General features: G+C 36.8%; 1 protein-coding gene across 5 annotated transcripts in view; it reads left to right on the top strand.

Moving 5' to 3' along the window:
• Positions 1 to 25,326, top strand: part of MGAT4A (alpha-1,3-mannosyl-glycoprotein 4-beta-N-acetylglucosaminyltransferase A) — a 122,658-nt gene that overhangs the window by 67,708 nt on the left and 29,624 nt on the right. For all 5 annotated transcript variants that reach the window (XM_054476498.2, XM_063648488.1, XM_063648489.1 and 2 more), the window contains exons 6-9: positions 12,181 to 12,227; positions 13,981 to 14,094; positions 14,942 to 15,017; positions 24,626 to 24,740. In XM_054476498.2, the coding sequence (XP_054332473.1) occupies positions 12,181 to 12,227; positions 13,981 to 14,094; positions 14,942 to 15,017; positions 24,626 to 24,740 (352 nt within the window). The remainder of the gene's footprint in view (positions 1 to 12,180; positions 12,228 to 13,980; positions 14,095 to 14,941; positions 15,018 to 24,625; positions 24,741 to 25,326) is intronic.

Here is a 25,326-nt window from a genome sequence, read left to right as displayed (position 1 = left end):
TTATGTTTTTACCAAATATAGCCTATAAGAGTTGAAACTCTAATTGAATATTTGAATATGCTTTTAAAAGCGCTTTTTAAAAAATGTGATGAGCAAAGCTTAGGTAATATATTCTATCGGATAGTTTAATGTAAATCGAACTCACTTCTCTCCTGCAATTACAAACCAGGAATAGTAATATTTGTTGTCAATAGGATGATATACCCATAGATCTTTAAGAACGTGTGCCCATTTCTAGCTCTAAGACTTAAATTTGGAGATTTGCACTGATGATCTTTGGGAGTCCTGAAACCTGAAAAAGGTTTAGCCTCAGCTGGGATTTTATCATTCTTTTATTCTCTCCATCCCTTCTCTGTACTCCTAAGAAATCATGTGAATGAGAAATACCACACTTCTTGTATTTTAGTCTCCTCAAAAGATTTAGAGAAAGAATAAATCTCGAGCAAGTTCTTTTTAAATCATGAGGAATAAGACCCTAGAGTAAATATTTTCTTAATTATTGTATAGAATTTCAGAATGGGAAAGGATTTAGGACATAGTCTAGTTCTGGCCCACTAATTCCTAACTTTTTAGAGCTCCCTATGTCTTTTTAAATGAAAATGGTCTTGATGATTTCCTTATTAGAGAAGTAAACAAATGCATACTGTTCAAAACAATTACATAAATATATAATGAAAAATTACCTGTTACTCCTCTACATAAATATAACTATTTCAAATTATATGTTAAGGTTTTTTTTTTCCTGTGGCTTGTACAGCTATATATGAATGGGATCATTCTATACATATTTTAATGTAATGGACATTTTTCCATGCTAACAAGAATAAATATCACATCATCATTCTTTATGGCTATAAAATATTTCATTATATGGTTTTAACACTATTTAATGTCTGATTGATAGACATTTAGGCTGTTTCCTCACTGATACAGGTTGTCTCTTGTTCAAAAACACCTGAATTCTGTGTAATTGTTGCAAAACAGAACAGGAAATCATATGTATGCAGAGGTGATGGTTAAATGAAGTGGTTAGAAAGAGACAAAAGGAGTTTTTTGAGGTGGGTTTCAGGCAGAATATTGCCTAAACCAAAACAACCAAATGATGTTGGTGGTAACCATGAGGAGGACTTTATATTGACCGAATATATTTGTATATATTTTGTAACAGGGTCTCACTCTGTCACCCAGGCGGGAGTGCTGTGGTGCAGTTTTGGCTCACTGCAACCTCGACCTCCCAGGCTCAAGCAATCCTCCTATGTCAGCCTCCCAAGTAGCTGGGACTACAGGTGTATACCACCATGCCCAGCTAATTTTTTGTATTTTTTGTGTGTGTGTGTGTGTGTGTATCTTGAGACGGGGTTTCACTATATTGCCCAGGCTGTCTCCTGAGCTCAAGTGATCCTCCCACTCCAGCCTCCCAAAGTTCTAAGATTACAGGTATGCACCACTACACCCAGCCTAGGATATTTTTTATATTACCCTGTTTATTCATATTGTTTCAGCAATTTGCCCAGCAGCATTCCAGATACCTTACATAAAAACTGTAGGATTTGAATTTAGATTCTATAAGGAAATAACAGATTCATCAAGTTGGGAGAGCATCTACTTTTCAACTTTGAAAAATTGAGTTTCTAGAATATCCAGGTTCGTGGAGTGTTTAGTATACAGTATGAAGACAATGTTGGGTTTTTTTTTTTTTAATTCAGTGTTCTTATTTTACTTTAGTACACATTCTAGTTTGTGCTTCAGAGGAAGAGTGCCTGAGGCCTTTACTATGCCTTCTTTAAATTCTTTGATGTAAGCTGGTTTAACAGGGCTAATTAGCTGGCCTAGGGTCAGAAATTTGCACAGTAGAGGCCAGGCACAGTGGCTCATGCCTGTAATTCCAGCACTTTGGGAGGCTGAGGTGGGTGGATCACGAGGTCAAGAGATCGGCCTTCCTGGCCAACTTGATGAAACCCTGTCTCTACTGAAAATACAAAAATTAACTGGGCATGGTGGCGCGTGCCTGTTGTCCCAGCTACTCGGGAGGCTGAGGCAGGAGAATTGCTTGACCCCAGGAGGCAGAGGTTGCAGTGAGCTGAGATCGCACCACTGCACTCCAGCCTGAGTGACAGAGTGAGACTCTGTCTCAAAAAAAGAAAGAAAAAAGAAAAAAGGAATTTGCACACCAGAAATACAGAAGTTGAATAACCAGAGAGTATTTATTAAATTGCTGTGGCATTTTTGGTTTTTGTTTTTATTTTCTGTTTTGCATTTCATTTATACTAAGAAATGTTATTTCTTTTGTGTTTTGACTTTTTCATAGATAATACAATCACATGGTTTTTAAAATCTCCATGTGTGTTGTATACACTGAACAGTGTTCCTTCCGGTGCTGTGCTTTAGACACTCAGTTTACCGTGATGACTATTGATAGCTGTACCCATTCAGAGATGTGTAATGGCCCTAATTCTGTACAGATGGTATAAGGTTAATGTTTCATATTACAGCATAAACAGCTATTTAGATTTCTTTCTGATTTTGATAAAATATTTTCCTGGAAAATTATCCATTTTATCCAAGTTTTAAACTTTGCTGTAGGCAGAGGTGAGAAATGCAGGCTCCTGTTCTTTTTGTGGTTCTTCCCCCTCCGATTGCTTTGTGCACGCGTGTGTATTTGTGACTGGCTAGTTAATGGATCTGTTTTCATTTATGATATTCTAAAAACCTTCTTGGGTTTATTTATTATTTCCTTTTTTGTTTGTTTTCTGATCCATTGATGTCTGCTTTTAACATTATTAATTTTTTCTTCTATTTTAGTTCAATTTTTTACTTTTCAAACATGTTCACCCGAATGCTAACTTGATTTATTTTCATTATTTATTTTTTAGATATAAGAATTAATATGCATTTTGCTGCCTGGTGGCAACTGCTTTAATTGGGAGCTTTTTGTTTTTTTATTTTAAATTAATAGTGAAATGTTTGGTCATAATTTTTCAACTGGTGTGTGTGTTTGTGTGTGTGCATGTTTATACATGTTTATAACACACATACATACATATAGTTTTTGTTCTGCTGAATTTCCCCCTTTTGTCTTATTATTTTGGATAGTTGCTGTGCTGGTTTGTCTTTAAGGATCATCACTGGAGATGAAGTTTTCCCTAGGCTGCTAGTTTACAGGAGGATGAGGGGACAGAGTAGTGTTCCAGACGACTCTGCCTTTCCTTCTGCCACGCAGTTGGGCTGCTTCCTGCAAATACTGCTAGCCTGTGCAGCTCTTCATGTTACCTCTGGTTATTAGGACTGAACTGGATCCCTTTGGAGTTTAAGAATTTGGGCTATTAATGCCTTAAAATAAAGTTTGCAGTTTTTGCATCAGGTTCTCATTGCTAATTGTATATGATTTCCAGGAGGGAAAGTGGGAAGTGCTGTCAGTGTTGTGTTCCCACCCAAACTCTGTATAAGTAGCTGAGTCCGTTCTAGTTAGACAGCTTAGTATGCCTTCAGCCAAGGGTTACTCACCTGAATGTTTTTGAACTCTTTTTCTATCCCAAAGCACCTGAAGAGTACAACAGCCATAGAAACATTACAAACTCTTTCAGTTGCCTGTTAATCATATTTTTTTAAAAAGGCAAAAGTGTACATTTCATTCTAAGTATTCTTTTACTTAATGAACAAGTGTCCTTTGAAGCGCCAAAATGAGGAAGATACTGGAAGAGATTAAAACTCTTTAAAGGCCAGACATGGTGGCTCCTGCCTGTAATCCCAATGACATGGGAGGCTGAGGCAGGAGGATCACTTGAGGCCAGGAGTTCTAGACCAGCCTGGGCAACAGAGCAAGACTCTATCTCTAAAAAAAATTTTTTTAATTATCCAGGCATTGTGGTACAAACCTGTAGTCCCAGCTACTCAGGAGGTTGAGGTAGGAGGATCACTTCAGCTCAGGAGTTCAAGGCTTCAGTGAGCTGTGATCAAGCTACTGCATCCAGCTTGGATGACAGAGACCTTATCTCAAAAAAAAAATCTATAAAAATCCATTAGATAATAAATGTTGGCCCAAAATTGAAGTCTAGCAGTACACTAGAATATTAATATTTTATGCCATTAGCTTTATTTTTCTGCTTTTTGAAAAAAAATTATTAGTTATACATGTACATGGCTAAAGTGTCCAATAGTTCTACAAAGTTGGTTAAAATAGTCTCCTGTTTTCGTCCCCCCACCCATTCCCCAGCCCCTATTTTCTTTGCTTTCCCTTCCCCGTTTCCTCCTCTTCTGGGACCTTTTAGGTTTCTTAGCTCTGGCTGGCTAGCTGGCAAGTAAAGTAAAAAAACTCCCTGTGAGTATCTCTATCATTTTTCTGTGTTCTATTTTATTAGCTTTCACTCTAATCGTATTAGCTTTATTCTGCTGCTTTCAGTTTGGCTTACTCTTTTTTTTCTAGATTTTTAAGGTGATTGGGTAGATTATTGGTTGGAAGACTTTCTTCTTTTCTAATATAGTCAGTTTAAAGCTATAACTTTCCCTCTAAGCACCACTTTAGCTGCATTCCATACATTTTGATATGTCATGTTTTCATTTTCATTCAGATCAAAATACTTTCTGATCCTCTTGTAGTCTCTTCTTTGACCCATGAGTTATTTAGAAAAGTGTTTAAAATTTTTTACCCATTTGAGGATTTCCAAAATTTTCTTCTTTTGTTGATTTGTAATTTAACTACTTCATAGTCAGAGAATACATACTTTGCATGATTTCAGTCCTTTAAAATTTATCAATACTTGTTTATGACCTAGTGTATGGTCTGTTCTGGACAGTGTTTCATATGTTCTTAAAAACAGTGGATTCTGTTGTTATCCAGTAAAGTGCCCTCCCTCCCTTCCCTTCCTTCCCTCCTTTTCCCTCCCTTTCCCTTTCCCTTTCCCTTTCCCTTCCTTTCCTCCTTTTCCCTCCCTTTCCCTTTCCCTTTCCCTTTCCCTTTCCCTTTCCCTTTCCCTTTCCCTTCCTTCCACAATCATCTATCTAATCTATCATTCATCTGTCTAATCTATCTGTCCATCTAATTTATTTATTTTTTTAGAGATGGAATCTTGCTCTGTCACCCAGGCTAGAGTACAGTGTTGTGAACATAGCCCACTGTAACCTTGAGCTCCTGGGTTCAAGCAGTTCTCCCACCTTGACTTCCCAAAGCACTGAAATTACAGGCATGAGCCACCATTCCTGGCCATGGCTAATGTTTTTTTGTTTTTGTTTTTTTAAATTTTTGTCTCGCTGTGTGGCAGTAGCTGGTCTTGAACTCCTGGGCTCAAGCAATCTTCCTGCCTTAGCCTCCTGAGTAGCTAGAAGTGTCTTACTATAGATACATATTAGATCAAGTTGGTTGTTAGTGTTGTTCAGGTCTTCTATATACTTGCTAATTATCTGTCTAGTTTTTTAATCTATCTAGCTTCTATTCTTGATTTTAGATGCCAGATTATTGTTATTGGTGTATCACTAGTACTTTGGCCTATAATTTTTCAGCAGCTAGATTTAAAAATGTTTATTTATGCATTGATTATAAATCGTACAAACTGGCTGGGCATGGTGGCTCATGCCTGTAATCCCAGTACTTTGGGAGGCTTAAGTGAGAGGATTGCTTAAGCCCAGGAGCTTGGGATCAGCCTGGGCAACATAGCAAGACCCCATCTGTAAAAAAAATAAAAATGTAGCCAGGCATGGTGGTGCACACCTGTGGTCCCAACTACTTGACAGGCTGAGGTGGGGGGATCACTTGAGCCCAGGAATTCCAGGCTGCAGTGAACTATGATCACTCAGGCCACTGCACTCCAACCTGGGCAACAAAGCAAGACTATGTTTCTTTAAAAAAAAAAGTCATACAAACTACTATAGGAAAGAAATTGTATGTGTGTGTGTGTATGAATAATATTCCATAAAGTTTGCTTGTAATTCAATAAATATTTACAAGCAAATAATTTGCTTGTAATTCAATAAATATTTTTACAAGCCTCTGCCCACTGAAACTTATCGAGAAGGACAAGAAAGAAAACCCCAAAATACGTAATATGTTAGGTGGATGTTAGGTGATAATGAGTGCTGTAGAGGATAAATCAGTAAATAAGAAAAGAGGCTTTGGGTTGCCCAGGGAGGGTGGGCAGGACATGTGGGCAAAAGCCTGAGGGATGTAAGAGTTGGACAATCCAGGCAGAGGAACTGTATGTGCAAAGGCCCTGTGGCAAGAGCATTACTTGGCACATTTGCCAAGCAGCAAGGAGAGGCCTGTATGGCTTGAATAGAGAAGGTGGGAGGCTCAGTAGCAGGAGGCAGTCAGAGAAGGGTGGAGTGGGCCGGATCACGTAGGATGCTACAGGCCATTGCAAGAACTTGGCTTTTACTCTAAGTCACCAGGGCTGGCAAACTTTTTTTAAAGGACCAATAATAAATATTTTAGGCTTTGGGAGTCATACAGTCTCAGTTGGAACTGTTCAGCTCTGCCATTTTAGCCTGAAAACAGCCATAAACAATACATGAATGAATGGGTTGTGTTTCAATAACGTTTTACTTGAGGATAACAGGCAGCGGATCTGTTTTGCCCAACCTGACTCTAATTTAGATGGAAAGTCATTTGAGAGTTCTTAATGGAGAAGACACTTTACTAACCCTTTTTTTTAAAAAAGTATTTTAAAAGACTTTTTATTCTGAAATAATTTTAGATTTACAAAAAGTTGCAGAAATTATAGAGGGTATCTCCTTCACTCAGCTTGCTCTGATGTTAACAACGTATGTAGCTATATTATAGTTATCAAAACCAGGAAATTAACACTGGTATAATACTCAACCAAACTATAGACTTTATTTGAGTTTCCCGTTTTTCCGCCTGGGTTTGCCTTTCTGTTCCAGCATGCACTACAGAACACCACATTGCAGTTAGCGGTTCTCATGCCTTAGCTTCCTCCTGTCCATGACAGCTCCTCAGTATGTTTGTGTCATTCATGAACTTGGACACTTTTGATGGGCACTGGTCAGTTATTTTGTAAAATGTCTCAGTTTGGATTTATCTGATATTTTCTCATGATTATATTTTGGCTATGCATTTTTGGCAAGAATAATATGACTTACCTTTTTAAAAAGGATCCTGCTGTCTGCTTTGATAAGGGCAAAAGAAAGGAGACTACTTAGAAAGCTGTTGCCATAATCGAGGTGAGGCTTGGACTGGGAGACTGTTCATGGAGGTGATCAGAGATGGGTAAATTATGAACATGTTTTGAACTAAATGGGTTCTAATAAAAAATGAGAACCATTGCTATAGCATCAACATACTATTAAGGACAAAGCTCCAATTAATGAACTTAAAATAGCCCTTTTAGTGTTTTCTGTTTAGTTTTGTACATTTGAATAGAAATATGTATCAAATTTAGGCTTAAATGTCAAATCTTCAGAGAGATTTTCTCTGAATGTAATGTTTAAGTAGGTCATCTCTGTTTTTCCTCTATTATTGCATTCTATTTTTATAACACAATATTCAGTTATATATACGCATACATATGTGTACATATTTTTGTTTGTTTGCTTATGAACTGCTTCTCTCAGCAGTTTTAAGTTCTACAAGCAGAGATCTTCTTTATTTACCAACCTATACTCAGAGCTTGATAATATGGATACAGTGGATCCATGTATGTATCCAATATGGATACAGTGTATATATCCATCCGTTTCTTTTCTCCACATTCTTCCTAATACTTGTTATCTTTTGTCTTTTTGACAGTTAGCCATCCTGACAGATGTGATGATATCTGATTGTGGTTTTAATTTGCATTTCTCTAATGATTAGCAGTGTTGAGGATTTTTCATATATCTGTTGGCCATTTGTATGTCGTCTTTTGGGAAATGTCTGTTCAGGTCCCTTGCCTATTTTTTCAGTGTTTTTTCTTACTCTTGAGCTGTTTGAGTTCCTTATATATTTTGGGTATTAACTGTTTATCAGATGTGCAGCATGCAAATATTTTCTCCTAACCCATAGGTTGTCAGGCATGCTGTTAATTATTTCCTTTGCCATGTAGAAGAGTTTTAGTTAGATGTGATCCTATTTGTCTATTTTTGTTCTTGTTGCCTGAGCTTTTGGGGTCATATCCAAAAAACCATTGCCCAGGCCAATGTCACGTAGTTTTTCCTTTATGTTTTTCTTCTGGTAGTTTTAGAGTCTTCTTTTGTTTTCAATCCATTTTGAGTTTATTTGTATATTTGGTGTGAGTTGAAGGTCCACTTTCATTTATCTGTATGTGGATATCCAGTTTTCTCAGCACCATTTACTAAAGAAACTTTTTTCATTGAGTGTTCTTGGCACCTTTGCTGAAAATCAATTGACCATACATACATGAATTCATTTCTAGGCTCTATATTCTGTTCCATTGGCCAGTGTGTCTGTTTTTTAAAAATCAACACCATACTGTTTACATTATTATAGCTTCATAGTATAGTTTGAAATAATAAAGTGTGTTGCCTCCAGCTTTATTGTTTTTCCTCATGATTACCTTGGTTATTTTGTGTGTGTGTGTGTGTATGTGTGTGTGTGTGTGTGTGTGTGGTTATATATGAATTTTAGGATTTTTTCCCATTTCTGAGAAAAATGTCATTAAATTTTTTGATAGGGATTGTATTGAATCTGTAGATCACTTTGGGTAATATGGACATTTAAATGATATTAATTCTTCCAGTCCATGAACAAAGATATCTATTTATTTGTGTGTTCTTCAAATTATTTCAACATTTTATAATTTTTGGTGTCTAGTTCTTTCACCTCCTTGGTTAAATTTTTTCCTAAGTATTTTTTTTGGTAGCCATTGTAAATGGGATTGTTCTCTTGATTTCTTTTTCAGATAGTTCATTGTTAGTATACAGAAATGCTACTGATGTTTGAATATTGATTTTGTATCCACAACTTTACTGTATTTATTACTTCTAACAGTTTTTTAGTGAAATCATTAGGGTTTTCTGTATGATAAGGTCATGTCATCAGCAAACAGTGACAATTTCACTTCTTATTTTCTATTTAGATACCTTTTATTTCTTTCTCTTGGCTAATTACTGTCAGGGACTTCTAGTATTATGTTGAATAGAAGTTGTGAGAGTGTGCTTCCCTGTCTTGTTCCAGATATTCAAGGAAAAGCTTTAATTTTTCACCACGCAGTGTAACATTAGCTGTTGGTCTCTCATATATATGGCTTTCTTGTGTTGAGGTGCATTCCTTCTGTACCTGAGTTGGTGAGAACATTTTCACCATGAAAGCATGTTGAATTTTGTCCAGTGCATTTTCTGCATCTAATGAGATGATCGTATGGTTTCTGTCCTTTATTTTGTAATGTGAATTATCACATTCATTGATTTGCATATGTTGGACCATTCTTGGATCCCAGGGATAAGTCCCACTTGATCATGGTGAATGATCCTTTTAATATGTAGTTGAATGCTAGTATTTTGTTGAGGATTTTTGCGTATATGTTCATCACAAATATTGGCTTGTAATTTTCTTTTCTTGTAATGGCCTTGTATGGCTTTGGTGTCAGAGTGGCACTGGCCTCATTAAGAAGAGTTTGGAAGCACTCCCTCCTCTTCCACATTTTTGAAATAGTTTGAGAAGGATTGGTATTTGTTCTTCTTCCCTCCTAGAACTGCTTTTGTTATATTTGTAATTTGTGTAAAGTGACACAAATTACAGTTGTTTAAGTGAATCTTTTACTAGATACATGAACTAGAAGGCAACATAGGATTTTGTGTAGTAGTACACTTGGATTACTTTTGTAATTTTGATTACACATTACATAACAAATCTATGTTCACATAAGCTTATTCTTCTTGGTTCCCGTTTTGGACGGCCAGGGACCTGGAACTGGTCTTACTCACCTTTGTATTACTGTTTCCTTAGGTGGACAAATCACTGTCCCTCATTAAATGCTTATCAAATTGAATTTCAGGTAGTTAAACACAGTAAAGTTCATAAAAACCATGCTTGTTCATATTCTCCAAAATTGTAGATTGATGAGTGGTTAAATACTCATTGGTCAAATTTGTGAATGATAATTTATTTAAAAAGAAATCACTAATGTTTGGGCTTCTATAGAGGAAGGACAGAGAGTTTTGAGCTATATTCCAATTGTGTCTCCATAGTTTGTTAAGACTTTGAAGGATTTGATCTCATGAAGCTATCTTACACATGAGTTGTTAGACTTAACAACAAAAATTAGAATTACTTTCAATTACAGAAATTAAAATAATTTTTGGTGTCTAGTTCTTTCACTTCCTTGGTTAAATTTTTTCCTAAGTATTTTTTTGGTAGCTATTGTAAATGGGATTTTTCTCTTGATTTCTTTTTCAGATAGTTCATTGTTAGTATATAGAAATGCTACCGATGTTTGTATATTGTTTTCCAGAAAGCCTGTTACAAAAAATTTTTATAATTTGATGGTTTTGTAATTTCCAGGATTAAGCTATACCTTGTTTGTTTTTCTCAAGTATTAAGTCTTTTGACAGTCTTTATAATATAGATGATATTTTATATATCATTGAGTCTTTTAACAATTGAGCATTTTTATAAGTTATCACTGTATTTAAAATTGATGGGTAGGTGTATTAGTCCATTTTCATGCTGCTGATAAAGACATACCCAAGACTGGGTAATTTATAAAGAAAAATGGACTCGCAGTTCCACATGGCTGGGAAGGCCTCACAATCATGGCAGAAGGCGAAAGGCATGTCTTACATGGCAACAGACGAGAGAAAATGAGAGTCAAGTGAAAGGGGAAACCCCTTATAAAACCATCAGATCTTGTAAGCCTTATTCACTATCACAAGAACAGTATGGGGGAAACTGCCCCCATGATTCAGTTATCTCCACAGGGTCCCTCCCAGAACACATGGGAATTATGGGAGCTATGATTCAAGATGAGACTTGGGTGAGGACACAGCCAAACCATATCAATAGGGCTCTGGCTGGCTCAAAAATGTGGCCATGGCCCTGCAACCCAGCCTGCCATGTCCCTGGTCTGGTTGTCCCTTCGGCTTCCTGGAGTCCTTGAAGGGGCAAGGATCTGGAGTTAGGAGGAGGATGATGTCTGGACACACACACTGGAGAAATAATGCTCATAATTATTTACATTTGCCCATCACCTGTGCTCCACCCTGTTAATCAGTCCTTACAGCTATCCTAGAAAGTGGTTTCACTTTGGCCCAATTTCACGGTCTTTGACATAGCATCAGAGACAGACTCAGTTTACCTCTTAGAGGAGAAAAGCTAATGGTGTTTATCTCTGTTAGACCCCTGGGAGCCAGAGCCCTGGAACAAGCCATTTCTTACTGTTGAACGTCACCTCTTCCAGGCACCCTCTTTTGATGCTTCTACCCTCCAGGCTCGGTTAGGTCTGAACTTGGTTGAAAATGTCTGTTTAAAACATGCCTGCCATGCTTAGACTTGTTCACTGCAGTGGTTCCAGCCTGGCCTAGAGTAGGCATTCAGTAAATGTTTGTGAAAGGTGAATATGTGATTCATTAAATCAATAAAGAAAATAAAATTAATAAGAAGTATTAGAATTTTGACTTGTTCATAATGTAAAAATATGCAGATCTGATAAATGTTTATTTCTAACTGATTGAAGTGCTCTTGATTCAGTTCTCAGTGTCAGTGTAATAATATTAATATGGTGTAATAATAGCAATTTTTTATTACATAGTTTTATCATTTAATCTCATGATCTCTAAGGTATTTCCTTTTTTTCATAGAATAGGAAATTGAAACTCAGAGAAATGACTTTAGAGTATACAGTTCAGTAGCTACAGAGGCAAACCTTGAACCTAGGTTTTATGATTCCAAGTAGAAAAATCTTCATATCGTGCAGCATCTGTCACTAATGCTGTTCACTATAGTTTGGATGTTTTGATAGAAGTAGAAGTAGTTTTTGTGTTCAGTTTTCCTAGTGAATGCAACACAGACAATTAAAAATATTAAAAACTTCAATATCTGCTTATTAGCAAGTGCTCAATGACATTCAGTAGTACAATAGAACAATACAGAAATGCAAATTTAATAAATTGTCTAAAAATTTAATGTATGGTTTTAATGAATGTTTTTATCATTCATTTAATTTTGAGTTCAGTATTAACAGTTAAATAAAAATATAAAAACTTGAATATAGATACATTTTTTTTCTTTCCCAGACAGATATTGATTATGTACATGGTGTTGTAGCCAACCTGGAGAAAGAGTAAGTTCTTCTTAATTATAAACATAAAAATATTTTGGTTACTGTTATCTCTTTGGTTTCTTGCTAAAAGAAAATGCCTTCCTTGTTCATTTCTCTGTGGAGTTCATTGTTTATTAGATCACCTCTGATTGGTATTTTATATTGTCATAAAGTAGGTGCATATATATCCAGTTATGTGATGGGATAAATTGGTGTATTTCATTATAGAAAAGACTTGAATGTCCTCTGTATATAACACTATTAAATAACAGTCTTTAATCTTGAAGACAGTGAATACAGAGAGAGTCATATGAGATTAAATCTTTCACACTGTATTTACCAGGCAAAATCTTTCTGCTCTCAGGGTAGATATTTAATGTAGTAATTTCAGACCTCAATTTTAAACTATGTCTTATATCTGTTGTATTCTGCAAAGACTGAGTAGCAGTTTACTATGAGTGAGGCACATGGTAGGTAACAGAGGGAAAGCTTAGTAAGTTTCAGATATTATTTTTTATAATGTTGCCTTAATAGTTTCAATAGTGTAATAAAATTAGTCTTGCTATGAATTTCTTCATTAAATTGTATCTGTTTTTTGTCCCTAAAAGACATACCTTCTACTTAAAAAGAAAAGACAAAAAGGAAGCAACAATCATTTGCTAACCCTACATTTAAAATAATGTGGCTCCTTGTCTATCAAAATGTTAAAATTGAATATTTAAAAACATTATAGTTCAGGATTAAATTGTTATTTGTTTGATTTTCCTGAAGTGCTGAGTTTCTTGGAAGTCCTTATAGAAACACAATTTGGCATAGACTTCTTAAGTAAAGGAACAGGGCAGTAATGATTGGTCCCCTTTCCCACTGACCTCAGGGGCAAGTCTGTGGGCTTATGCAAGGATTCTGTTGATTTACATCTTCCTCAGTGTGTAGAAAACCAAGCTCAGACAAAAAGTACAGTTAAACACTAAGAACATTTGTGCAAAGGCAGGCAGTTGCACTAGCATTTTGTGGAGATTTGCAAAAATGAATCAAGGGAGAATGCAAATGCAAAAGAAATTACAATTCAGTCAGTATAGACTAATTAAAAAACTTTAGAAAGGGTTCTTAACCTCAGCCCAATGGACATTTTGGGCCAGATAATTTTTTGTTGTGGGGGCTGCTGTATGCATTGTAGAATGTGGGGCAGGATCCCTAATGTCTACCCACTAGGTGTCAGTAGTACTGATCACAGTTGTGGCAACTAGAAAGTCTTCAGACATTGCTAAATGTCCTCCAGAGGGACAGAATCACCCCCAGTTGAGAAACACTGGTTGAGAATGACATATGGTCTATAACCTACAAGCAAAGCTTCTTGAAGATGTAAGAGCTTTGGTTTTTGCAAAAATATACGTATTTAAAGACACATACATACTTGTTTGTTTTTCTTCAATTTCTATTTTCTGTGAGACCTTGATTTTTTTTTTAATTCAGATACATTTTAGGAACGTTAATGCCTGCAGTTGGCTTATGATTTCTATGCTACTTTAATAAGAGCAGTATTTTATAGTTTTTAAAGCATTACTTTTAAAAAAACTTTTGCTATTGGAAAAAACTCTATTTTCTGTAAATGAAATCAGTGATGAGCTGCTCGTTTTAACACCTTGTGGCCATAACATTATACGTTGCTACAAATGACTACTGATGTGCTTTATGTTAAACACAGTGTATTGAGCTTTAAGATAAATAAAATCCCACAGAACCTAAGTAATTCAGCTAACCTTTCTCATAATAGGTTTTCTAAAGAAATCAGTTCTGGCTTGGTGGAAGTCATATCACCCCCTGAAAGCTATTATCCTGACTTGACAAACCTAAAGGAGACATTTGGAGACTCCAAAGAAAGAGTAAGGTGAGCATGTGCCGTTTAAAATCCTCCACACTTGTGAGTGTAAATATCTAATACATGTAGTTTTTATTTATCGAAGCCAAAAACATTTTAGAGTTGAATTTGGTCAAATATTCTAGATAAGTCTCATTAAGTCCAGGACAGCTTGGAAATAATGTAGAGTTTTCTTAGAATATGTAAAAACTTACTATCAGCTTTTATTTTACTGTGTTTTCTTAAACTAGCTTTTAGATCCACTTCTCTTATTTAACTTTCATCAGAATGTTTCTGTAGGCTACCAGGAATTCACTGACAGGGTTTAATACTGTAAATTTAAATATGAATTTTTTTAAAGCATTCAATACATATTTATGAACTTTGATCTGCATGCAAACAGTCCTAGGCACCAGAGCAGGGACCCTAAAAGTGTGATTTTTGAAGCACTCGTTTGATGAAACATTAAGATATTGCTGAAAAAAGGGTCTGTGGTCAAGGAAGTTTGGAAAAATATGTATTAAGAATTTTTTTTCCAATAAATGTCTTTACTGCTGGATATTTTCATGCCTCTTATGAATTAATATGTTTCTAGAAGGGGAACATGTATACATACTTACTTGATATGAGACTCATTTTTTTCTTCAGGACAGCTTGAGGATTAGTGTTCTTGGGAATACATTTTGATAAAGTCTTCATTAGAGGAAAGTGAATTTTCTTTGACTCTTTGTCCTAAGTGAGTGATTGTGTGTGTGTGTGTGTGTGTACATATACATAGATGATGTGTTATATAGACACTTGAGATTTATACATTTAATCTTATTTTACTAAATTTGAGTCTGATTCCTAACTTACTTTTTGAAAATGTTTATTTCAGATGGAGAACAAAGCAAAACCTAGATTACTGTTTTCTAATGATGTATGCTCAAGAAAAGGGCATATATTACATTCAGGTAAGTGTGGTTTTTCCTTTAATGTTTTTCACACTTGTAAAGAAAAAGTGTTATCAAGGGTATGTTTTCATTAAAACAGGAAGTTTTGAAAGTGCAAACCCTCTGAGATCTGACAAATCATAACTATCTCAGAGCAGAGGGATCTGCATGGTAACCGAGCATGTGGGCTCTGATGTTTCTCCACTGAGTAGGGAAGCCAGCCCTCCACTTAGCGGGGGACCTGCAACTCACTTATCTTTTTCCTCTTTTTCTCCCATTCCCCCATCTTCTCTCCCCTCTTCCCTCTCTCCACTGTCAAGAAGAACTAAGGTGTCATTATTTGGCAGATTTTAAAGAGGAATTTTCTTAAAATTTTTCTTTAGTGGTCTTACAATGAAATAATTTTTTTTTTGTAGGCTGCAATACTGTTACCACTATTTTGAGGATAATAAAATTGACATTTAATTCTAACAGTCCAATTTTTTTTAGCAGCACAACAGTCCAATTTTTACCAAGAGCCCAGTATGTCGTGGGATTACAGACATGAGCTGCTGCGCCTGACATGTAGCATGTTTTAAAATTAGGAAGTATGAGGCCTCCAACTGTGTTCTCTTTTTTTTAAGACTATTTTGGCTGTTTAGGGTCACTTGAGACTCCATGTAAATTTTAGGAGGATTTTTTTCTATTTCTGTTAAAAATGCCTTGGGGATTTTGGTAGGGATTGTATTGAATCTATAGATCGCTTAAGGTAGTGTGGACATTTTAATATTATTAAGTCTTCCAATACATGAGCACAGGATGTCTTTCCATTTATTTGTATCTTTGATTTCTTTTAGAAATGTTTTGTAGAAAAATTTTCCACCTCCCCGGTTAGGTTTATTCCTAAGTATTTTACCTTTTTTGATACTATAGTAAATGGGATTGTTTTCTTGATTTTTTTGGGGGGGATTGGTCATTGTTAGTATACAAAAATACAACTATTTTTGTGTGTTGATTTTGGATCCTGAAACTTTGCTGAAATCATTTATTAGTTGTAGTTTTTGGTGGATTCTTTAGGTTTTTCTATATATAAGATCATTTCATCTGCAAATAATGATAATTTTACTTCTTCTTTTCCAGTTTGGGTACCTTTTACCTTTTTTTGCTTGTTTAATTGCTCTAGTTAGGATTTCCAGCACTATGTTGACTAGTAGTGGTGAAGTGGGACTCCTTGCCCTGCTTCTGATCTTAGAGGGAAAGCTTTCATTTGTTTGCTGCCAAGTGTGATATTACCGATGGGCTTTTCATATATTACCTTTATTTTGTTGAATAAGTTTTTTTCTATTTCTAGTTCATCACATTTTTTTTAATCAAGAAAGTGTCTTGAATTTTGTCAAGTGCTTTTCCATACCAATTGAGATGATCATGTGTTTTTTTCCTCCATTTTGTTAATGTAGTATATGTTACACTGATTGATTTTTGTGTGTTGAACGATCCCTGTATTGCAGGTATAAATCCCACTTGGTTATGGTGTATATAATTCTTTTAATGTGCAGTTTAATTCCATTTGCTAGTGTTCTGTTGAGGATTTTTGCATCAGGGATATTGGTCTGTAGTTTTATTGTGTCTTTGTCTGGCTTTGGTGTCAGAGAAATGCAGGCCTTATAGAATGTGTTTGAAAAGTGTTCCCTCTGTTTCAGTTCTTTGGAAGATAGCTGTTTGAGGAGGATTGATGTTAATTCTTCTTTAAGTGTTCAGCAGAATTCTCCAGTGAAGTTCTCTGGTCCTGGGCTTTTCTTTGCTGAGAGGTTTTTGATTACTGCTTTAATCCCCTTAGTTCTTATAAGTGTGTTCAAAGTTTTTATTTCTCCATGATTCACCCATGGAAGGTTGTATGTTTTTAGGGGCTTATCCATTTCTTGTAGATTATCCAATTTGTTGGCACATAATTGTTCCTAGTAGTCTCTTGTAATTCTTCTATTTCTGTGATATCAGTTGTTATGTTCCCTCTTTCATTTCTACTTTTAGTTATTTGAATCTTCTTTCTTTTTTTCTTAGCTAATCTAGCTAAGGGTTTATTAATTTTATTGATCTTTTCAAAAACCAACTCTAGGTTTCTTTGGGTTTTTTTCTGCTTTTTTTTCCTATTTATTTATTTTTTTCTATTTATTTATCTGATCTAATCTTTCTTTTTTTCTCCCTTCTGCTAATTTTGGGTTTAGTTTGTTTCTTTTTTTCAATTTCCTTGAGGTATGAAGTTAGGTTGCTGATTTTGAGATCTTTCTTCTTTTTTTTAATGTAAATGTTTACTGGTATAAACTTCCCTCTTTGTATGGCTTTTGCTATATATCATACATTTTGGTATTTTTTTTTTGTTTTCATTTGTTTCTGGATTTTTTTACTAAATCCCTTGTGATTTCTTCTTTGACCCATTGGTTGTTTAGGGGCGAGTTGTTTAATTTCCACACATTTGTGTATTTTCTGGGTTTACTTTTCTGCTATTGACTTCTAGTTTCATTTTGTTGTAGTCAGAGAAGATACATTGCATAGTTTTAGTCTTCTGAAATTTGTTGGCGGGTGGCACTGTCTCACACCTGTAATCCCAACACTTTGGGAGGCTGAAGTGGGCAGGTCACTTGAGTTCAGGAGTTCAAGAGTTCAAGACCAGTCTGGGCAATATGACGAAATCCTGTCTCTATTAAAAATACAAAAAATTCACTGGGCATGGTGGTGCATACCTGTAGTCCCACCTACTCGGGAGTCTGAGGTGGGAGTATCCATTGAGCCCAGGAGATTGAGGCTACAGTGAGCCTTGTGCCACTGCTCTCCAGCCTGGGTGACAGAGTGAAAACCTGCCTTAAAAAAAAAAATTGTTGAGACGTTATGGGGCCTAACATGTGGTCTGTCTCGGAGAATGTTCCATATGCTCTTGAGAAGAATGTGCATTCTGCTGCTGTTGGGATCAGTGTTCTTTATGTCTGTTGGGTCCATTTGATTATAGTGTTGTTTAAGTCCGATGTTTCCTTATTGATCTTCTGTCTGATCTATCCATAACTGAAGGTAGAATTTGAAACCCCCTAGTATTATTGTGGTGGTGTTTGTTTCTTCTTTCAATTCTGTCAGTGTTGACTTCATATATCTGAGACCTCTATTATTAGGTGCATCTTTATTTAGAATTGTTATGTCTTTTCAGAGATTTGACTGACCCTTTTATTATTGCATAATGTCCTTCTTTGTCTCTTGCGACAGTTTTTGTCTTAAAGTCTTATTTTGTCTAAGTATGGCCACCATTGTTTTCTTTCGGTTCTGGATTGCATGAATTATCTTTTTTCATTCTTTCACTTTTAACCTATGTGTGTCTTTTGATGTAAAGTAAGTTTCTTGTAGATAGTATATTAATGGATCTCATTAAAAATTTCCATTTGGCCTGTGTCTTTTAATTGGGATGTTTGACTCATTTACATTTTTAGTGATTACTAATACAGAAGGACTTACTATTGCCATTTACTTTATTTTTTGTATGTCTTGGAACTTTTTGTCTATCTTTTCCTCTCTTGCTGCTTTCTTTTGTGTTTTGTTGATTTTTTAAAATAGTGACGTATTTTGATTCCCTTTCTATTTCCTTTTGTGTATATTCAATAGATATTCATTTTGTAGTTACCATTGCAGTTACATATCTTAAAGTTATAACAGTCTATTTAAAGCTGATTACTTCAATGACAAATAAAATCTCTACTCTTTTACATCTCTGTCTCCCCTGCACTCTATTTTACCAATGACACCAGTGACCTCTTATTATATTGCATATACATTAACTTAGATTTATAATTGTTGTTTGTGCTTTTGGTCTTTAAGAAGTGATTTTAATGTGATTAAAAGATTTGAAAGGGGTACCAGATTTTAAAGTGATTCATGCACCTGCATTACCTTACTATGTCTACATTTATCTGTATATTTACGTTTACCAGGGAGTTTTATATTTTTATATGGTGCTTTATTACTGCTTATTGACCTTTCACTTCAACTTGAAAATGTTCCTTCAGCAGTAGGGCAGGTCTAGTGGTGATGAACTCACTCAGCTTTTGTTTATCTGGGAAAGTCTTAATTTCTTTCTTTCTTTTTTTTTTTTTTTTTTTTTGAGATGGAGTCTTGCTCTGTTCCCTAGGCTGGAGTGCAGTGGCACGATCCCAGCTCACTGCGCCCAGCCTGAACATTCTTTTTTTTTTTTTTTTTGAGACGGAGTCTTGCTCTGTCACCCAGGCTGAGGTGCAGTGGTGCGATCTCGGCTCACCACAAGCTCCACCTTCCAGGTTCACGCCATTCTGCCTCAGCCTCCCAAGTAGCTGGGGTTACAGGTGCCCACCACCACACTCAGCTAATTTTTGTATTTTTAGTAGAGACGGGGTTTCACCGTGTTGTTCAGGCTGGTCTTGAACTCCTGACCTCAGGTGATCCACCTGTCTCGGCCTCCCAAAGTGCTGGGATTACAGCTGTGAGCCACCGTGCCTGGCCTTCTTTACTTTTGAATTACAATTTTGTCAGATATAATATTCTTGGCTGGCCGGTTTTTGTTTAGTATGTTTTAGCACTTTGAACATATCATTCCACTCTCTTCTAGCCTATAAAGTTTCTGCTGGGAAATCTGCTGATAATCTAATAGACGTTATCTTGTATTTGTTTGGTCACTTTCCTCTTATGGCTTTCAAGATTCTTTGTGACTTTTGACAACTTCATTATGATTCTTCTTGGTGTAGATCAATTTATTGTAGTTGGGGTTCTTTGAACTTTTTGAATTTGTATGTCCATTTCTATCCTTGTATTTGAGAAGCTCAAATAGGCTCTCTTCTCCTTGTAGAACTCTCATAATGTGTATGTTGTTTCACTTTGTGGTGTCCATAGGTCCCTTAGAGTATCATTATTTTTCTTTTATTCTTTTTTCTTTTTGCTCTTGTCCCTCAGTAATTTCAAAAGTCCAATCTTTAAGTTCACTGATTCTTTCTTCTGCCTGCTCAGGTCTGCTGTTTAGTCCTTCTAGTGAAATTTTCAATTCAGGTTTTGTATTCTTCAGTTTTAGAATTTCTGTTTGGCTCTTTATAGTTTCTATCCTGTTGATATTCTCATTTTGTTCATGCATCATATTCCGGATTTCATTTAGTTATCTCTGCTCTCTTTTAATTTACTGAGCAATCTTATGACAGTTATTTTGAATTACTGGGCAATTCATATGTCTTCATTTCTTTGGGGTTGGTTTCTGGAGTTTTAACTTGTTCCTTTGGATATACCATATTTTTGTTTATTTGTATATCTTGTTTTTTGTTGTTGGGATCTTGGCATTTGAAAAATCAACCACCTCTCCCAGTCTTCGCAGTTTGGTTTTGTAGTGGAAGGATTTTCTTCAGTCAGCCTAGTTAAAGACTCTGGAGCCCTTTGAGCCTTTTCTGGGGCCATGTCCTCTCTGCTTGTGGGTGTAATCTCCTAATTGAAGTTGACTGGTTTCTACTCAGGAGCTCTGCAGCACTGTGGCCTTGTTGGTATTGTAGTAAGCTGCAGTACTGGAGCTCCACCTAGTCTCTGTCTCTGGTACTGCAGCCTCTGGTGCCAATTGATGGCCTTTGTTCTTAGCTCCCAACCCGGTGCCCTGTTCCTGACACTATGATTTAGATGAGACAGAAATCATTCCCTCTGGCTGCACTCGAAAAAGTCAAAAACATTGGGTATACACCAACTTCTTTCTCTCCTCAGGGAGAAGTCGGGAATTGAGTGTTTCCTCACTGTGGTCTGTGCCCAAGAGAGGGCCTCCAGCTGTCGAATGCTCAGATTTTAAATCTGTGTCTCGTGTGGGGAATGTGTCTTGTGTGTCTGGGTTTCCTGTTTCTGTCTTGCTGATGTCACTCTCACCCAGCCCTCTTTTACAGTAGAAGATCATGCTGTATGTACTGTCTGATAACCTTTTTTGCTGTCACTTAACATATTGTTGATACATACCTTGCTATGCCAGTAAATACAGATTGGTGTGATTTTTAATCCCTTCTTGAAGTGCTATTATTCAGATATCATAATCAACCTTCTTGTTGGTCATTTAGAGTGTTTCTAATTGTTCAGTTCTTTCGAAGTCAAATTCAATGAACATTCTTTTGTTTTTCAGAGACAGAGTCTGACTGTCACACAGGCTGGAGCACAGTGGCACAGTCATAGCTCATGGCAGCCTCAAACACCTGGGCTCAAGTGATCCTCCTGTTTTAGCCTCCCAGGAAGCTGGGACTACAGGCATGCACCACCATACTGGCTTAATTTTTGTATTTCTTTTTGGTAGAGACGGGAGTATTGCTATGTTGCCCAGGCTGGTCTTGAACTCCCGGCCTCAAATGATCCTGCTGCCTCTGCCTTCCAAAGAGCAGGGGTTACAGGTTTGAGCCACTGGTCCACTGGTGTCAATGAGTATTTTTTTTTTTTTTTTTTTTTGGAGACAGGGTCTTCCTCTGTTGCACAGGCTGGAGTGCAGTGGTGTAAACACAGTTCACAGCTCGCTGCAGCCTTGACCTGGGTCATGTGATCCTCCCACCTCAGCCTCCTGTGTGGCTGGGGCCACAGGCATGCACCACCATGCCTGGCTAATTTTTTTTTTTTTTTGACTTTTTGTAAAAACAGGGTCTCACTTTGTTGCCCAGGCTGTTTTTGTTTGTTTGTTCGAGACATAGTCTCCCTCTAGCCCAGGCTGGACTGCAGTGGTGTGATCTCAGCTCACTACAACCTCTGCCTCCCGGGTTCAAGTGATTCTCCTGCCTCAGCCTCCCAAGTAGGTGGGATTACAGGCACTTGCCACCATGCCTGGCTAATTTTTTGTATTTTTAGTGGAGACAGGGTTTCACCATGTTGGCCAGGCTGGTTTCAAACTCCTGACCTCAAGTGATCCACCCATCTCAGCCTCACAAAGTGCTGGGATTACAGGTGTGAGCCACCACACCCAGCCTGAACATTCTTAAAATGATCACATTTGCCCAAAAATTATGCCTCAGGAAAGAGGGAGTTGCTTTATATTCAAGTCTTCACATATGCTTATTATGTGGAATTCTCTCAGTGAGTTCATTGTCATCTACAGAGTATTAGTGGGAAAAACATATTAGCCTAAAAAGTTCTCAGTTAATGGTAGTTTTAAATGTTCATACAGGATAGATTTTACCTGTGACATTTTGTTGAAGACTAAGATGAGAGGTGATGTGGCAAAGGAATTTATGCCAGACGTCATAATTATCCCCTCGGGATATGACTCCAGGGTTGCATGGTTTGGGAATGTATCACATCTATGACTCTTAAAGAATGCTTTCCAAAAGGCAGTAGAGTCAGGGGTTACTTTGTGATTGCCATAGACAGTACCCCTCAGGGGAAAGGGAGATGCTGTGGCTTGGAATGGAGTTTCCACTGACAGCATCATACAGTTTCATAAAGTGCTTTATTGCAAAAAAACTCTGAGTTGAACACGGTGCCTTCCGGAAAACTGATAGATGATGCAGGCACTTCACAGGTGGTGCTGAGTAAGTCTTATGGTAGCGCATAAGAAAGCGCGTTACAGGCCGGGCGCAGTGGCTCACGCCTGTAATCCCAACACTGAGAGGCCAAGGCGGGCGGATCACCTGAGGTCAAGGGTTCGAGACCAGCCTGGCCAACATGGTGAAACCTCATCTCTATTAAAAATACAAAAAAAATTAGCTAGGCGTGGTGGCGTGTGCCTGTAGTCTCAGCTACTTGGGGAGGCTGAGGCAGGAGAATCACTTGAACCCAGGAGGCAGAGGTTACAGTGAGCTGAGATTGTACCACTGCACTCTAGTGTGGGCGACAGAGGGAAACTCCATCTCAAAAATAAAAATAAAAAAAGAAAGCACGTTACATCAGGCAGTCCCACCTCCAGCGAGGCTGAGAGTAATCAGTGGGTTCCATATGCCCGCCTCACTGCTGCGTTATAAATTTAGCTCTCCAGCAGCTGTTCCACTTAAGGTTTCAGCATCCATTGATTATTTTTCCCTAGATCACTTATTTCATTAGCGGTTTCCAAGTGGTGCTTTCCTAATTCTGTAATTGCTAATGCTCTTAGCTTAGTTCTAAATGCTATGTTGAGTTCTTCTATAAAGAATTTTTCTTCCTTTATTAGATTACCTTGAAAAAATAGTTCTTAAAGAAAGGCTGGAGTAAATGCTTGATTTCATTCTCTTACTAATTTTTAAAGTTGGTGCCTTAGCAATCTACAGTGGTGGCTGTTTTTAACGTATCATTATGTTACCTATTGGGTACTATGTTCACCATTTGGGTGGCGGGTTCAATTGAAACCCAAACCCCAGCATTATGCAATCTATCCATGTAACAGACCTGCACATGTATCCCCTTAAAAACAATGTATCATTATGAACTCATGGATATTTAAAATACATTTGATTTGCCACAGTCCATTGCAATCATTATTCTTATTGATGCTTTCATTGGTACATCATAATCCAGTGGGAACCCCTTCAAATTGGCTTTTGTATCCTTTCTATATAAGTCCAGCAATCTTTTTGGGGCCTCAAGTGATCCTCCTGCCTCAGCCTTCTGAGTAGCTAGGATTACAGGTACCCACCCCTGTACCTGTACAGGGCTAATTTAATTTTTTGTAGAGATGAGGTCTTACTCTGTTGCCTAGGCTCATCTTGAACTCCTGGGCAACTCAAGCCATCCACCTGCTTGGGCCCCCCAAAGTGCTGGGATTACAGGCGTGAGCCACTGTGCCTGGCCTCAGTAATCATGATTGTTTCTTTGATGATTGGCACATCTTGCGCATTTCCTATCCCAGATCTGGAATTGATCATTTCTCTGAGGAGCTCTGTTCCTCTTCAGGGTGTGTGGTATATAGAAACACAATCTGGGCGCTTAAAGGTGCTCATTGCTATTGTCTTGTTTTTGCTTCTAGGACTTTCAGCAAGAAAAAGTGTATTTTATTTTACAGAGGAAAAAAAAATCACAAGTTTGTATTGATAGTTCCAATTCAAACTGGATTAAGATGTAAGATTTTAGGGTTATAATAAAATTATAGGGCTTTTACTTAGCTTTTCAAATTTTTACATGTATTTATTTTCTTTTATATTGAAAGCCTTGGTTTTTAATAATATCCTAATAATATAATTTTTTATTCTATAATATACCTAAAATAGCTTCACAATATCAATATCATTATCACTACTAACAGTAAGACTACTAAATGCAGTTTAAACTTTCTTTGTGCTTTCTCCCCCATAGAATGTATCCTCATATCCTTCTCTTTCTTTTTCCGCCTCCCTCCCCATAACTTCTGCTGTGATAAGACCTTTATCTTGTGCTCTCTCTGCCCCATCCACTCACGTCAGCATCATTCCAGCTGTCTTACTTGGAAAGGATGTCCTCATTTTCCTCATTGTTATTTCCCATAGAAAGGAATGGCTTAGTTGACTTACAATGTATTTCTTCCATTTTATTTTCTTCACTTTCTTTTAATAACATCTAGCTTTATATTTTTATTGTTTTTACCATTGTTTTCTTAATTTTCATGATAAAAGTATGCTTGTATTTTTCCAAAATAATGTCCTTCTCTCAATACCTTTCCTTCTTTTTTTGATGTATTAATATGATTGTTCAATTTTCTCTAGCTTGAAGATGATATTATTGTCAAACAAAATTATTTTAATACCATAAAAAATTTTGCACTTCAACTTTCTTCTGAGGAATGGATGATTCTAGAGTTTTCCCAGCTGGGCTTCATTGGTAAGAAAAGTGTCACACTTACCTACTTTTCAGAAATAACTGTGACTCTCAGAATCTAAAACCAAGTACTTACTTGTCCTAAAGTTGTCTTTTTTCCTATGGAAATGGGTTGTTTTAGAGAAAACTTAAGTTAGGTAAACCTCTTTGTATGACATGATGAAAGTCAACCCAGAATAGAATTTGGAGACTTCTAAGATTGTTGTATTTACTCTAGCGTTCTTCACAATGCCAACCATGGTCCTGGTGAGCATGTTTGATTTTTTCTTCTCTGACATTTCCAGCTCCTTTGTTAACATAAGATTGTGATTCTTGTAAAAAGAGTACCACAAAGAGTTTTCTCATATGAATTCCTAGTATTTTCATGCAATGCATGAAGTCCTCATTCAGTGATTAATTTTTATTCATTTTTCTCTTAACTAGGTGGGGCACTCATTTCTAAATGGTTTTTGGCTGATGTTTCAAAATTAGCCAGCTATAAAGAATATGTTTAAAGTTGGCCAGGCGCAGTGGCTCACGCCTGTAATCCCAGCACTTTGGGAGGCCAAGGCGGGGGTGGATCACCTGAGGTCAGGAGTTCAAGACCAGC

This window comes from Pongo pygmaeus, chromosome 12 (assembly GCF_028885625.2).
Source record: "Pongo pygmaeus isolate AG05252 chromosome 12, NHGRI_mPonPyg2-v2.0_pri, whole genome shotgun sequence".
NCBI lineage: Eukaryota > Metazoa > Chordata > Mammalia > Primates > Hominidae > Pongo > Pongo pygmaeus.
The sequence above is the reverse complement of the archived record's forward strand: the minus strand, read 5'-3'. Positions and strand labels throughout refer to the sequence as shown.